A 16,529-nucleotide genomic window follows, 5' to 3' on the forward strand; every position below is an offset into this window, starting at 1 on the left:
AGGGTTTCAGAGCTGTAAATCTTTAGGGGAGTAGACAGCCTCATCGTCTTCCCTCTGAGCAGTTGGGGGGTTTGAACTGCCAACCTTGCAATTTGCAGCCCAATACTTAGCCCCACTCAGCAACACCAGGACTCCTTTAGCTAACCAAAGGAATCCATACATCAGAATGCAAATAACTTCCTTATTTCATAACATTCCTAGCATAGGGGAAGTAAAAACTAGCTTATTTTTTTTATTAAATGTTTCCAACATACAGAAGAGAATATACTAAATTCATGAGCTCAGCATCCATGACGGATAAGTACAGACTTTTGCATATTTAAAAATTTTTAAGAAACATTATAAACCATAGGTTTTTTAAAGTCTCTGATGTAGCCTTCTCCCAACTCTTACCTCTCCCTTTATTCCAAGCATTATAGGCTTCTCTCAACTCAGGAAATTTTTCATCAATAAAGTTCTTGAAGAATCTACACTTCCAATTTCTACTTTGTCTCTTCTATTTAAGGAGTCCTAGTAGCATAGCTGGCTACTCATTGGCTTGCTAACCAAAATGCCAGTGGTTCAAATCCACCAGCAACTCCAAGGAATGAGGATGAGGCTTTCTGCTCTTGTAAAGGTTAACAGCCTAAGAAATGCCAGGAAGAAGTTCTGCTCCGTCCTATAGGGTCATTGTGAGTCAGAAGTGATGTGGTGGCAATAGAATTTTTTGTTGCTATTGTTCTCTCCTCCATTTATTCTCCAACCTACTAAAATCCAAAATTCAAATCTCAATACCCAAAGCTTCTTTCAGCCTTCCGATTGTTTGGCCAATATCTTGGTCATTTTGTATGTAACTTGTAGAATATTTGCTCTACTGCTGGGCTTACTGTTAGATACTTAGCTACCCCCATTAAAACCATAAGCTAAAAAAACCATAAGCTAGTTGAGGTAACTATATATAATTCAATGGCAATTAATATGAGGCAAGATGTTTTTTAATTATGTAATTTTACAGATAAATCAGTAATCAATTTTAGGAGCTCAAAACCAGTGAATGACACGCACTGGTGATCTCTGAATGATGTCAACTGAAAATTTAACACCGAACTAGGAAAAACAAGCAAATATAATGGCAAATAGATACTAAGCAAGTGGTAAAAATCCTTTGTAGCTCCAGCCTGTGTGATCACGAAGTGTGGAAGGGATCAGGTATCAGGCATCATCAGAACAAAAAAAATCATATAATTGTGAATGAGGGGGTGAGTGCAGTGGAGACCCAAAGTCCATCTGTAAGCAATTGGACATCCCCTTATGGAAGGGTCTTGGGGAGAAAATGAGCCAATCAGGGTGTGATGTAGCAACGATGTAACATACAACTTTCCTCTAGTTCCTGAATGCTTCCTTCCCCCACTATCATGATCCTAATACTACCTTACAAAGCTGGCTAGACCAGGGGATGTACACTAGCACACATAGGAACTGGAAACACAGGGAATCCAGGGCAGATAATCCCTTCAGGACCAGTGGTGAGAGTGGCAATACCGGAAGGGTGGAGGGAGGGTGGGGTCAGAGGGGAAACCAATTACAAGGAGCTACATATAACCTCCTCCCTGGGGGGGACAGACAACAGAAAAGTGAGTGAAGGGAGACATCGGACAGTGTAAGATATGACAAAATAATAATTTGTAAATTACCAAGGGTTCGTGAGGGAGGGGGTGGGGGAGGGAGAGGGTAACAATGAGGAGCTGATGCCAGGACCTTATGTGGAGAGCAAATGTTTTGAGAATGATGAGGGCAATGAATGTATAAATGTGCTTTACACAACTGATGTATGTATGGATTGTAATAAGAGTTGTGTGTGCCCCTAATAAAATGATTAAAAATAATAATAAAAATTCTTTGTAGCTAAGAGCATAAAACCTGTAACAATTTGTGATGACCATCTGAACTAGGAATGTAAAGGTAATATGTTAGGAGGGGGTGCCTTTTCCTTCCTACAATGGTTGGTGGTAAGTGGGGGTGGGGGAGTCTCTGCCCAAACACAAAAGCAATGATAAATTGTACCTCCTCTGCAGAGTCAGTCCATTAGCGTGAGTACTTGAAAACCTGAGAAGATGGAAAACTCAGAGATCAACTGTAAGAACAGCATATCTGCACAGAACTCTCGTTTCCATATATTTTAACTTTTATCCGAGCCTGCCTATTGCCTAAATTGAAGTTACCTGAGCTAAAGTAGGAATTGAATTTTGACCAGTCTGAGTCTGCATAAGAGCAGATTCACTCTCTGCCACAGAATCTGTTACACTTCCATCCTGCTGGGATTCAATTGTTTCCATGGTCATTTGTCTGAAAAGACAATAAAAAGGAAGAAGTATTAAGGCCCTATCTGAAATATTTCCCTGTGTTTATTTAGCTTTCTGATATTTATTCCTGACAGCCAATTGTAACATCTTTTTTTCTCAGGAAATGGTTTCCAGGAGCAAAGTTCTAGGTTTCCAAACTCCAGGAACCTTCTGCTCTCTGGATAGGAACATTCCAAGGAGGCCCTAGCTTATTTTAAAACAACTCTTAGAAATCTTCCATGTCTCATGGATAATTCTTTCAAGCTCTCTTTTCTTAATTATCTAGCGCTGCTAAAATAAAAATACCCCAAGAAGATGGCTTCGACGAACAAATTTATGCTCTGAGTTCAGGAAGTCCACTCTTGGGGGAGTTTCTCTGTGTCAGTGGAAAGGGGGGGGGGGGGTTCTTGTCTCTTTGGCTACTGCAGTGGTTCTCAACTTTCCTCAGGCCATGACCCTTTCATACAGTTCCTCATGTTATAGTGACTCCCCAACCATAACATTATTTTTCTTTGCTACTTCATAACTGTCATTTTGCTACCACCACGAATTGGGAGACCCCTGTGAAAGGGTTTGACCCCCACAGAGGTCAGGACCCACGGGTTGAGAACTGCTGGGCTCCTGCTTCTTGGGTCCTTGGAGTCTGCTAGGTGGAGTGCATCTATCTCAGGCCTTCTCTCCTTGCTTGTGCCATCTCTTTTACAGCTCAAAAGAGACTCAACATACACTCAGGAGACCCAAGCTACAACAATTCTGTCTCATTAACAAAACAAAACAATCCATTCTGGAAAGGGCTCATAACCACAGACAGAGAGGTTAGGGCTTACAAACTTGGTTTTCTATTTTATGTTAAAGTGTAATTATTGTATAACTCATATATACATATAACTCATAGATACTATACACACATATTTTATAAAATATGTAGTATGAAAGAATTTCTCCATCTATAAATTAAATACACTATGATATAAATACAAAGGAGCTTCAAGGAGTTGGTATGAAAATGGAATTTTTTTAAAGATAGTAGACATTTTCCATGAACTTTTTGAAGCCCCTCCTATGTGCCTTTCTGTGGGAGCACCAAGCAGTTCCTGACGCAGGAGCTGCCCAAACAAACTGAATCACTACAAGTTGACGGCTTCTTTGGAGCTCCCTAACTACTTATAGAGGTGAATCTAATTTTTCCAGGAAAAACTATCTGACACTGATTGTAATTTTCCCTGTTTACAATAGCCAGTTCTAAGCCAAGTCCTCCTAGAAAGAAGGCAAAAGGTTGATCAGTTTATACCCTACTGGGAGAAAATATAAAAACCAAATAAATGTACATGTGGAAATTTATATATCAATCACCGATTATAAAAGTTGACTTTATTTATTAAAAAAACACAAACCAAAACAGTGGCCACAGAGTCATCTCTGCCTCAAAGTGAGTCCACGTGTTGCTGACATTCCAGAAGTAAATCAATAGGCCTTTCTTCTGAGATGGATGCATGCACCGATCTTTCCATCAACACAACAGAACATTAGCCTCCTGCACTGCCCAGGAGCTCTTCAGTGGTCTAAAGATACATCCAAAAACTATGGGGGCCATTTGGAATTTTGGAGCTAAATGCCCACACCTTTTTTCCTGATTCTGTTAGCAGGTCTTGTGGATCCTGATTGATTACTTTTAACTTCTTTCTTTGGCAATTCAATAGCTATCACCTGGATCCACGGTTTCCATTCTCACAGCTGCCTGCAGTCATCTGCCACACACCTAGCCAGTCCTTCTCACTTTTCAAAGTCATGTTCACACTTCTTAATGACGACGACTTAAGGTAATTATACCAAAATTAAATGTCTAGCCTACAAGGATAAAATGCCCTTCCCTTAATACTCCCCCCCCCCATTTGTATCTCTTTCTTATTTATTAGTTCCCAGACCCTGGTTTCCACAATTCAAAGTCAGTAAATTCGGGCCATTATATCTTGCATAGTTGGCTGGTTCCTACCTCTCTGCTTATGCCTATATGAACAGTTTCCAAAGGGAATACCTCAGAAGATTAGTTCTGCAAGCTATTCAACGGCAGTATTTGGGAAAAGCTGGTTTTCAATATTCTGAATTTAAAAGTTTTTTGTTGTTGTTGTTACAGAACTATTCAGAAATTTGAATATGCTACTGGGCCTAGAAAAGGTAAGAGTGCAGATTTAATATGCACCATTTTAAAAACGTATCTGACAACCAAACCCTTTTCCACAAAGCATGTCCTAGCACCCGAGTTTTAGAAGCACTTGTCTGGTGGTATTTCTTGCAGCTTTATTAAAATGCTATTTACGTTCTACCAAGAACATGTGTCTCAACTCAAAAGGTACAAGGCAAAAAAAATCTTCCCCCAATAAATTCTCTCATTGTTGAAGCATTCATTTAAAACCACCTCTAAGACAAACTCTGAAAATACCAGAGTTATACCAGGCACTTGCCATGATGGAATTAATTACTTAAAATTTTTAAAAGTATAAATCTTGGGACAGCTTGCATCAGAATTAATGAAAGTACCTGTCTAAGTGCAGATTCCCAGGCTCAGCCCTAAGCCTACTGAATCACTCAAAAGAGAAATTATATGATTTAATAAGTGTGTCCAGGTGATTTTGATGTACAACACAAATTGAGAACCATTTAGCTTATCAGGTAGTCAGAAATGAAAACAATTAACCATAAACTCATTGCTATCAATTCCAACTCACTCCTCCCTGTACTGGCTGGTTAGAACTGCCTCATTTGGGGTTTCCAAGCCCATAAATCTTTCAGCCTCATCTTTCTCCTGAAGAGCAGCTTGTAGATTCAAAACGCTGATCTTGTGGTTAGCAAACCACTATACCGCCAGAAAGAGCTCCTAAACCAGAAAGTAACTCTTGAATTAGCTCAAAGACATTATGTTGTTACATTGAAGCCCAAGTCAGTTGTTGTTAGCATCCTGTAATGAACACGCTGACACCTGCTCTGGTTTTATCATTGTGTCTTTTCAAAGTTTGAATAAAGGTCCACCCATCTTTCACTCTGATTCCTCAGTTGGGTAACTTTCTTTCCTTGAGTAGGCAGCCACACACCAGGCCATTTGGTGAGTGTCTAAAACTTATTTCTTCACCTCTGGGGAAAAAAAATCAAGTCTAGCATCTCACTCTACCTCCAACAGCCTATCCTCCTAGCTTGCGCCCTTCCCGAGATTGCTCGCTACACACCTGTTCTTCCTCCATGCTGGAGATTTCCAGACCAATCAAGTCTCTTACTTTTTCCATCAGCCTCCTCTGCTCCCTACCCTATTCCGCCTTGAATCCGTGGTCCAGTAATTCAACTACTATTCCTAAATGCTCTGGTCTGCTTCCCTTTGGGAGCGGCTGCTTAGTAAATACAAGTTTGGAATAAAACCAATGCATTGCTGCTCTGTATCCCGACTGGTCAACGACACTGAATGAAGTTCCAAAACAGAACTCTACTAAAACTGTTCATGGTTCTCTACCTCAACCGAACCCTTCAAACCGGGCAGCGACCTAGTTGTTCCTTAATCAGCTTGATCTCTTATTCTCTACACCTGCTCCAGTGTCTTCCTCTCCACAAATCCCTGAACTCACTTACTGCTTAACTCAATAAACACTTTGCTATTTCAGATGAGAACTCTCTCAAATCAACAAACCCACGTACGTCTACCCTCACCATTTCCCCCTGCCTCTCTCTTGTCCATGCAAAGCATACAACACATTCATTCATCAAAAAAAAAGGGGGGGGGATAGTATTGTCAACAACTCAAAGTCTAGAATCACATCTTAGATTTCTATGTAGCCCTCGGTGCTTAGGACAGAACCTACCATATTAAATATACCAACTAGTCTGTAAAATGGTGCAATTGTTGGATGCTCCCATAATGGTTAAAAAAAAAGAGGTTTGAGAGATTAAGTCACTTTCTAAAGAGCACATACTAGGTAGCATGGCAAGGGCTAAACAAGATTTTTGATGACCCCACTGCTCCTACCACAGCCAGTACCCTGGAGATTCCAGTTTGGACATGACATTAAACAAATGATGTGTTCTAAAGAAGCCCGGATGGCTCAGTTGTTAAGCACACAGCTGCTGATCTAAAGATTGGCAGTTCGAACACAGATGTTGTTCCTGAAAAGATGTGGCAGTCAGCTCCAGGAAACATGATGGTTTGTTAGACCCAATGAGGTAGTCTTCCTCTATCCTTTAAGGATGTTTGACTCGGCAAGATATGACAAAATAATAATCTATAAATTATCAAGGGCTCATGAGGGAGGGGGGAGCGGGGAGGGAGGGGAAAATAAAAGAGGACCTGATGCAAAGGGTAAATGGAGAGCAAATGCTTTGAAAATGATTAGGGCAAAGAATGTACAGAGGTGCTTTATACAATTGATATATGTCTATGTATGGATTGTGACAAGAGTTGTATGAGCCCCTAATAAAATGTTTAAAAAAAAAAAAAGAATGTTTGACTCAAAATCTAATCACCACCAATGGAGTTGACAGATGTGCTTTAATCTTCACTGAGATATATTTTCTTTCCCACTGGTGTGTAGGAATTATAATTAATTTCTACATTAATGTTCTTCTAGATTGCATTATCTTGTACTCAGTACATATCAGTCTGTACTGTACTATAAAATCAGTTTATTTGCAGGTTAAAAAATGTACAACACAATCGGTATAAAATAATATGCCTCAACATCTGCACACAAGTTTATTATGCTTGTCTAGCTCCAACTGCTCTGCAGCATAACCCCATGAGGTCCACTGACAGCAACCTCAACCCCCAAGGCAGGACTCGGGCAAAAGATTCAACTAAAACTTGAGGCCTTGACTTCAGCATTATACTGGGAACTTTCCACTGTTATCTCAGCAGGAGACATAAGACTGAGAAGTCAACTGAAAATGCTCATGCAACACCAACACAAGTAAATCAAATCACTTCGGGATTCAGACACAGAAGCCTAACTGACATTACTCTCTCAACCTGGCCTCGAAGATAGTGGCCCGGGTGAGAGAACCAGAGAGCACCTCTGGTGGAAAGCGGCCATTTAATTTGTCACACTGTGGTGACTTGCATGTTGCTGTAATGCTGGAAGCTATGGTCAATGGTACTTAAATGCCTGAAAGGTCGCCCAAAAAGAACAGATTCAGCAGCTTTCGGACTAAGAAAAGACTATGAAGAAAGAACAGGCTGTCCACTTCTAAGGGATATGCCACTGAAGATCTTATGGATAGCAGTAAAAAGTGATTGCATCTTTGGGAAGAGACAATAAGAAGCTCAGTATCAGTGGCGAACACAAGGGCAGGCAGGGGTCCACTGTGGAACAGATCATTAATTGCTCATATGTAAATTCAGGCTGAAGAACAAAATTCACACAAGTCCATTAGAGCCAAAATATGACCCACCTAAATTTTGAGAACCTTTCAAGAACAAACGTGCTGCACTGAACACTAATGACAGTCGACCTGATGAGCTGCGGGAGGACAGCAAGAGCATTAGATGGCCAAATCATGACTTATTGTGGTGCTGAATCTTTTTAATAATATTCGAACCAATGTACGATACTTGAATATTATGTAAATAAAACTATCTAAAAAAACACAGGAAAGCAAAGGTCAAAGTGGCTATTAGAAGAGACTCAAACTTGTTATTAATCATACAGGAGCTAAGGCAAAGGAGGAAATAATGACATCGGGGAGCTGACCAGCACACTGCACAGGGCGGCACGAGAGAAAGCAGAGTGGAATCCGTGCTGGGCTGCTAATTGCATGGCTGGAGATCCAACCCAGTTCAGGCCTACTCGGCTCACTGGGAGAACAGTGAGACCACCCACGGTGTGACAAGTTATAGCTTGGAAGCCAAGAAGGGCATTCTACTGTCCACAGGCCTCGTGACCTGGAATCAATGTGACGGCAATGTGTCATGTGGGAAGGAGCTTTCAAACAACTGAAAAATCATGATTGCCTTAGACTTACGAAGTAAACCCTTGAATTTAAAAATTATCTTCATTATAGTGAAAATATGGAATTCTTACCTAGTTTTAAATAAAGCTGAACCTCCTACTAAATACCACTATCTTAAATGCTACAAATACTACAGATTTTATTTATAAAATATACAGAAAATATGTATTTCAATCATGCATTGTTTCCTATATATCTTATAGCTAATCCTATTAAGATTGAAGATATGTATCATAAAATTCTTCTCATAAAACCTCATTTTGTATATTGGCCAAATATCAACACAGACACATCAAAATAATAAAATTAATTTCCAAATTAATCATGGAGCATTTGAATCTTAAAACAATTTATATCAGAAGGATAAGGACTAATTGGCAATGATAAATTACAGAATATTTAAAGATAAAGACAAACAATTTTTATATAAAAAATTATTTAGAATACACACACATACAAAAGTCCATTATCAATAAGAACTGACAAAATATTGAGAAACATTTGGTTCCACAAGCCTAAAGAATATATTAACAAATGTAAGAATTTGCTAAGATAAGCGTATTAAAATGCATAAACAACCATTAGTGGCCACATTCTTTTTGTATAATGTTTACATATGTCTTCTCAAAGTTTCTACATATTACTTAATACATTTTTTCCTTTTGTTACAAAAGCAAATGTTATTCAAGATAAGTCTGACTAATTGGGATTCAATTAAGTAACATGCTAATATAACCATAGTTTTAAAAAATTTAGGCTCTCTCCAGTAACATGATTTATAATAATTACTAGGATGAATTTCCTTGCAGGAATTCAAACAAATGTGTATGTGTTTACTTATACGGTTATTTTCTAGGATTATAGTGGAACACATACATCCTTCAACAGTAACTCTTTCAAATAATTAACATTACAGTATTTGTTTGTACAGTGCAGTACAAAAAAGTGGACAACTTAGTCAAGAAAAAGAGGTTTGTGCTATTCGGGTACAGTACAAGAATGAAACAAAGTATATTACCGTAACATATTTTAAGAAACAAATGCAAATATAGAGTAGTCATTAAAATTATATTGATAATTATAGTAATACTGAGACTATTAATCAGTATAATAATGAGACAATTAACCACAGATTAATCACAGATATGTGGTTATATGTATTAGGAAGAGGTAGGTATAGAACCAGAAGGGAAAACAAGAGGAAAAAGAAACGTCTTAAAGGAATTCTATCACGTGCTCTCAGGAAAGTGTTTTTAAAGGATACAATATTAGGAAAAAGGGTATAAGAAATTTTGCTAAAAAAAGCAAAAAATGAAAAGTCAATTAACTATCAAATAAAATCCTCAAATCTTATTTGTGTACAATTTGCAAAGATAAAACTACAGTACTGACTAAATGTACTGCCTCTACAAAATTTTTTCACTCCCTCTAAAACTGGTACCCAACATAAAAGGAAAAATGTGTGTCTAGTGTGCTTTAATGTTGCTTTATAATACCAGAGAAAAAAATTGTTTTCTTAAAACTCAATTCAATCAATGAAACAAAATGTCTCGGAAAAGAACAAAGGGAAAAGTAAAAAAAATCTACTTGGATAATTCTGCAAAAGATTACTGTTTTACAAAGAAGCTCCAGTATAGCTTAGTGACAAAGGAAGAGGACTGACGCTCTGGGCACTTCTCTAACTCTAATATTCTACAGAATTGTCCGTATGCTCTCTTTTTCCTTTTCATATGCTTTTATGGGTTAGGCTTTAGGTTGTTAACCTCAATAGTCGCTCAAACCCACCAGCTGCTCCTTGGCAGAAAGGTTAGGCTGTTTGCGCCCATAAAGATCTACAGCCCTGGAAATGCATTATCAAGTGGCTGAGTCAGAATTGACTGGAGAGCAGTGGGTTTGGGCGTTTATATATGCATATCACCTGCTCCCTTAGCATGTCACTCATTGTATCTATGGCGCCTACCATGGTAGAAGATGGTTGTTAACCAAATTTGAGTCACTTGGTGTATATTAGTAGTATTATATTTACACATACACATTTAAGCACATATATGTGTAAGTATGCATGTATCCATATATACATACACACACCATTATTTCAACTATCTTTTTAACTTTAAGCTAAGTAGAAATTTCAAAATAGAAAAACATATATCCACCTACCTTAGGTGTGTCTTAATATATTTTTTCCTGCCACATTTGCTCATTATTAAGACATTTGTAATCAATGCTTTCCTCCTCCTCGTTTTCTTCTTAATTTATCCTGTAGTGAAATTATAATGTTGAATTGGGAGATCATACACTCTATTACTCTTTTAAAAAAAATAAAACCTCTCAAAACTATGCCAGGAAGTATACTCTAATTTCTATACAACTAAAAAGAAAAAGAGGGGGTGGGGACCCACTGAGATTAAGTCTTTATATTATTTCTTTACCAACTTTATTCCAAAAAGTAAATAATGATTGATTTCAGATTGTATTTCACTGACAAAAAGAATGTTTGCGAAACCATCACTCAGTGCCGCTATTGGTATTGGCTCAATCTTAAAACAGTCTCAATCCCACAAGAAACAAAGCAAATTTGTCATTTCCTTACATTTCAACAAAAATTTCAACTGATTTGCATTTCCCTTTCCCTTGAGTTTCGTCCAAGAATATTAGCTCCAAACAAAAAGCACTGAAGTTCATTGAACACGTTCTGTGACAGCAGTCACGGTCCACTAAAAATGCTGCTCTACTCAACTCTATTTTTCTTTCCACTTTAATTTTGGTGAAAAAATAGAGAACACTCTTTCAGTTTCTGTGTGTGCAACTGAGCGTCCCTGGTTCCACTGCTCACGTGTCACCATTCTCCCCAGCTCCACCCATTAGTTTCATGACCACTGACAGAGACTACCTAGCCCCAAACACCTCATCTAACTTTCACATGGATGAGGAGTAATCATAGGCGCTGTTACTAGATGTCAGTAATAACTGACAATTTGGTAATGCTTTGAAAGAACAATGCTCACAGTAAGCATTTTCCCCCTAATTCAGCTAAACAGTTGTTTAGTTTAAATATGACTTCAGGAGATAATTTCAGTTTATAGTTTTGAAGATTCCCAGAGTGTAAGATATGGGGATTTCTCCCATTTCAACAGGCTCAGTATGTCTGGATTCTTAAACTGTTTTCTTAAATTGATTATCTTAAAATAAGTACACATTTTGCATGCTGAATAAAATAAAGCCAGTCTCCTCAAAAGGACAAAAATATGTATAAGGGTCCTTATTTTAGGGTTAAAAAATGAGGGGACAATCCCAACTCCTATGTGGACACCTGCCCCTTCCCCCAGAAGAATTTATTTCAAAGGACGGCATTGAATCTGCAGCTCTGGGAGAGGGACATATCTAATCAGAGCACGCGGGAACAGATGAAGGGGGAGGAGGAGACAGTGGAGCACATCCTGGCCCACCAGGCCTTGAGGACGATGGTCCTGATTAGAGTAGCCAGTCCACAGAGAGGTCCACATGGCCGGCCTATGAGACATGACGTCCCTCACTGACCCATAGCCCTACAGGGGACACCACCGGAGATGCAGTGTGGGAATTGTGCCCGATCTGATCCTGCCACACTGAGGCAAAACATTAAGGAGGTGCAACAGAACAGCAAGTGGCGAGGTCCCTAGGAAATGCTGAAGGTGGACTTTGGGGCTAGGGCATGGTGCCCCAACAGACTGGACTGGAAAACACTCCTAATGAGCAACAAACAGTCCTTGAAATAACTACAAGCTTTTCTTTCTTGTGTTTTGGATCGCAGTCCAATGCAGAACCACTGCACCAGCAAGGCTCTGTTTCTTGTGTTTTGTTTTGGGTTTTTTTGTCATTGGTTTGTTGTATATTGTTGCTTGGTTTTGCTCTGTCTTGTTTTTGTGTATGTTATTATCTCTGCAGGTCTGTCTAAATAAGATAGGCTAGATGAACAATCTGGAAGAGAAAACAATGGGACTGACAGTTCCGGCGGGGGGGGGGGGGGGGGGACAGGAAGTGGTGTTAACAAACCCAGGGACAAGGGAACAACAAGTGATCCAAATGGGTGGTGAGGAGGGAAGAGGAGGCCTGGTAGGGCATGATCAAAGGTAATGTAAGCAAGAGGAATTACTGAAACTCAAATGAAGACTGAGCATGAGAGTGGGACAAGAGGAAAGTCAAAGGAAATAGAGGAAAGAGCTAGGAGGCAAAGGACATTTACAGAGGTCTAAATAAAGACATGTCCATATGAAAATGTGTATGAGGATGGGGAAATAGATCTATGTGCATGTATTTATAGGTTTAGTATTAAGTCAGCAGAAGGACACTGGGCCTCCACTCAAGTACTCCCTCAATGCAAGAATAATTTCTTCGAGGGTGGATTGGAAAGGGGGAACCGATTACAAGGATCTATATGTAACCTCCTCCCTGAGGGACGAACAACAGAAAAATGGGTGAAGGGAGACATCGGACAGGGTAGCTGTGGCACGAATATATTAAGACACACCTAAGGTAGGTTGATATATGTTTTTCTGTTTTGAAAGTTTTACTTAGCTTAATTAAAATGATAGTTGAAAAAATGATATGTATGAGATATAAGCATACATGCATACTTATATGTATATATGGATGGATAAGTATATTAACAATACAGAGTGATGCAATGAGAGAATCAACTCAATGGCGGTAGGTGTTTGGTTTGGGGTGTGGCTTTCTGGGCTCCCCTCTAAGGGGTGGTTGCTCTCTAAATGTCATGCCAATTCTGAACTGAAGTGCACAACACCGACAGGTTTGGCAGCATGGTGAAAGCACTGAAGTAATGGTTATTGCTGCCACACCTTGGCCTGATGCCTAAGGACAACAGATATGTGGCATCTGAACCAGCCTATTCAAACAAAGAGGAGTCCTGGGGGCATAAGATTATTCCTTGAGCTGCTAACTACAGTATATACTTGAGTATAAGCTGAGTTTTTCCATTAAAAAATTATTTTATTGGGGGCTCTTACAATTCTTATCACAATCCATATATATATATACATCCATTGTGTCAGGCATATGTGTACATTCATTGCCCTCATCACTCTCAAAACATCTGCTCTCCACCTAAGCCCCTGGCATCAGCTCCCCATTTCCTCCTCTCCCTCCTTTCTCCCTTCTCCCTCATGAACCCTTGATAATTTATAAATTATTATTTTGTCATATCTTACACTATCCAACGTCACCCTTCACCCACTTTTCTGTTGTCCATCTCCCAGGGAGGAAGGAGGTTATATGTAGATCCTTGTAATCGGTTTCCCCTTTCTACCTCACCTTCCTTCCACCCTCCAGGTATGGCCACTCTCACCACTCGTCCTGAAGAGGTAATCTGTACTGGATTCCCTGTGTTTCCAGTTCCTTTCCGTACCAGTGTACATCCTCTGGTTTACGTGGATTTGTAACGTAGAATTGGGATCATGAGAGTTGGGGGCAGGAAGCATTTAAGAACAAGAAGAAAGTTGTATGTTTCATCATTGCTACCCTGCACCCTGCCTGGTTCATCTCCTCCCCACAACCCTTAAGTAAGGGGGTGTCCAGTTGCCTACAGATGGGCTTTGTGTCTCCACTCTGCACTCACCCTCATTTACAATGATATGATCTCTTTGTCTTTGATACCTGATACCTGATCCCTTCGACAGCTTGTAGTCACACAGGCTGATGTGCTTCTTCCATGTGGGCTTTGTTGCTTCTGAGCTAGATGGCTGCTTGTTTACCTTCAAGCCTTTAAGACCCCAGATGCTATCTTTTGATAGCTGGGCACCATCAGCTTTCTTCACCACATTTGCTTATGCATACATTTGTCTTCCAGTGATCATATCGGGAAGGTGGGCACTCACTGATATGATTTTTCGTTCTTTCATGGATGATACCTGGTCCCTTCTACATCTTTTTGTCACATAGGCTGGTGTTTCAGCACATTTTTAATGCAGGTTTTTGAGGTCCCTCGGCTGATATTCGGGTCAGCTTATACTCCAGTATATACGGTATATAATCAGAGGTTTGAAAGTACAACCCCCTCCTTGGGAAAAAGATGAGGCTTTCTACTCCTGTAAAGAGGTAGTCTTGGAAACCAACTAGGGCTGTTTTACCCCATCCTATAAGGTACTGTGGGTTGAAATTGATTCAACGACAGTTGTTTGGGTTTTAGGGGGACACGCAAACAAAAGGCAAGGAGGATGCCATTCATTTGATTTAGACTTGTTCTGTTTTGTACTATGCTAGCGTTTTACAGGGGCACCTTCCTTTAAAGCCAGGAGATAATTCATTTATTAGACCATAATCATCAGCTGTTATGTCAGGCCCTGATATAAGGTACTGAGGACACAGATTAAAAAAATGTCCCTGCCACACCAGGAGTTTGCAACCTAATGAGGAAGGCACACATGCCGACCAATAATGACATTACGTGAATAATAATGATCATCACACACCATGGAAGAACCAAGAATGACCTGCTAAGTTTGATATTTCCTTTCGAAAGAGTTTCTCTTTAGTTAGTTTGTGTTGTTATTATCAAGTCATACATTCTCATGGCTCAAAATTCAAAAGACAGAAAATAGCAGTCAGTGAAATCCAGGGCCACCACCCATTTCCTTTTCCCAGAGGCAGTCAGCACTGAAGAAAACACCAGCTTCTGGCCACCAGTCACAGGAATCTACATTGGTCAAAAGAGAATGAAGATTAGCTTCTTACCAGAAAGATAAATATGACCTTGATTCTGGATTTTCAGAGATTTCATTCCAACTACCGTCTCTGTACTCGCCAGTGACGACCTACTTGCCAAATTCAAAGGATGCGTGTCAAGAGCCCTGTTGGCAGTAGTAGTAGGTTACATGTTGAGCTTCAACCACAAAGTCAGCAGTTCAAAAACACCAGCTGCTCTGTGGGGGAAAGATGTGGCTTTTTCCTCCCTTGAGCAGTCTGGGAAACAAGCCCACAGGGGCACGTCTACTCTATTCCACAGGGCTGCTGAGTCAGAATTCACACAATGGCAGTTGAGTTTAAGTTTTTTCATTGTCCCTAACATTTCTACAGCATTTCTCAGTTTTCTCTAAAGTTCATTTCTCCTTGAACTTTTTATGCTTCAAATGATCTGGTCCCTCATTCTCAGTTTCTTGAGGCCACTTTTAAAAGTTAGTGTATTTTCCACAGGCTTCTACTATCAAAACTTGTCCTCCACATGTTCTCCCTTGGCTAGTTCATGCTTATTCGACAAGTCACAAATAACATTGCCAGTACCTATTATTACATGTCTCTTTAATGTTTGGCTTATAGATCCTCAAACTCCAAATGCTTAAAACATAACTCAGCTCTCTTACTCTGCAACTCTCTTCTTCCCTTGCATGTATCTCAGTGATTGACACCACCACTGAGATGGGCACATGATCTGAGAGTCCTTTCTGATCACTGCACACTTCCACTGTCCCAATTCCTGAAGTGACCATGTGGCCTCGTGGTGCAATATAATGAACTCTGGCTCTAGAGGTTGACCTGGTGTAAATTTGAGGACTATCACTTCTTGGTGTAAGCTTGGACCATAATTTCTCTAAGTATCCTTTCCTGATTGTCCAACGGAAGTGTACCACCAATCTTACATGAAGAAAATGAAGCCATGAACACGAAATGTCTAATTGTGCTTTGCACAGAAGCAAGGTGCATGCTAACTCAGACTATTAATTCTGCCCACGTATCTCCTGAATTGGCTGCATTCCCTCCATCTTCACTGTCGCTGTTTCACTTCAGACCTTGATCATTTCCTGACATGATTAAACCCATAAAAGCTTCTCATTTGGTCTCTCAGGATTATTTCTTCACCTCACTCAAAGCTCATGTCAGCCCTCAAGGCAACTAGGTCAAAAAACTCTACAGAAAATGAAAATACAAACATGCAATTTCCTTAGTTAAAGTTCGCCAATGATTCCTAAGATACCCAGATGACTGTGCTTGCTAAACTGGGGGCTTGAGGCGCTTGCTGAGAGAGATGGAGGATGCAGCTTCGGTCGGGTTCCAAGTCACAATCAAGAAGACTAAAGTGCTCACAGCTGGCCCAATAGAGACATTGGGGTAAATGGAGAAGATATGGAAGTAGTCACAGACTGTTGTCTTGCCGGAATCCATAATCAGTGCTCACAGAAGCAGCCCTTGAGAGATCAAGGACGTGCTACATTAGACAAATCTGCTGCA

The 16,529-nt window shown here is 39.9% G+C and overlaps 1 protein-coding gene across 8 annotated transcripts in view; it reads right to left on the reverse strand.

Annotated features, from left to right (window-relative positions):
* Positions 1-16,529, reverse strand: part of CREM (cAMP responsive element modulator) — an 89,564-nt gene that overhangs the window by 61,048 nt on the left and 11,987 nt on the right. For 4 of the 8 annotated variants that reach the window (XM_075550277.1, XM_075550280.1, XM_075550276.1 and 1 more), the window contains exons 2-3: positions 10,467-10,566; positions 2,202-2,325 (exon numbers count right to left, since the gene is read on the reverse strand). The exons of 3 other annotated variants lie outside the window; for them this stretch is intronic. In XM_075550277.1, coding sequence (XP_075406392.1) covers positions 2,202-2,325; positions 10,467-10,510 — 168 coding nt within the window. In that variant the 5' untranslated portion in view covers positions 10,511-10,566. Of the gene's footprint in view, positions 1-2,201; positions 2,326-10,462; positions 10,567-16,529 lie in introns of all 8 variants that reach the window. One more of the 8 variants, XM_075550281.1, reaches the window with a different exon arrangement.

Source organism: Tenrec ecaudatus, chromosome 5, assembly GCF_050624435.1.
Source record: "Tenrec ecaudatus isolate mTenEca1 chromosome 5, mTenEca1.hap1, whole genome shotgun sequence".
NCBI classification, from domain to species: Eukaryota; Metazoa; Chordata; class Mammalia; order Afrosoricida; family Tenrecidae; genus Tenrec; species Tenrec ecaudatus.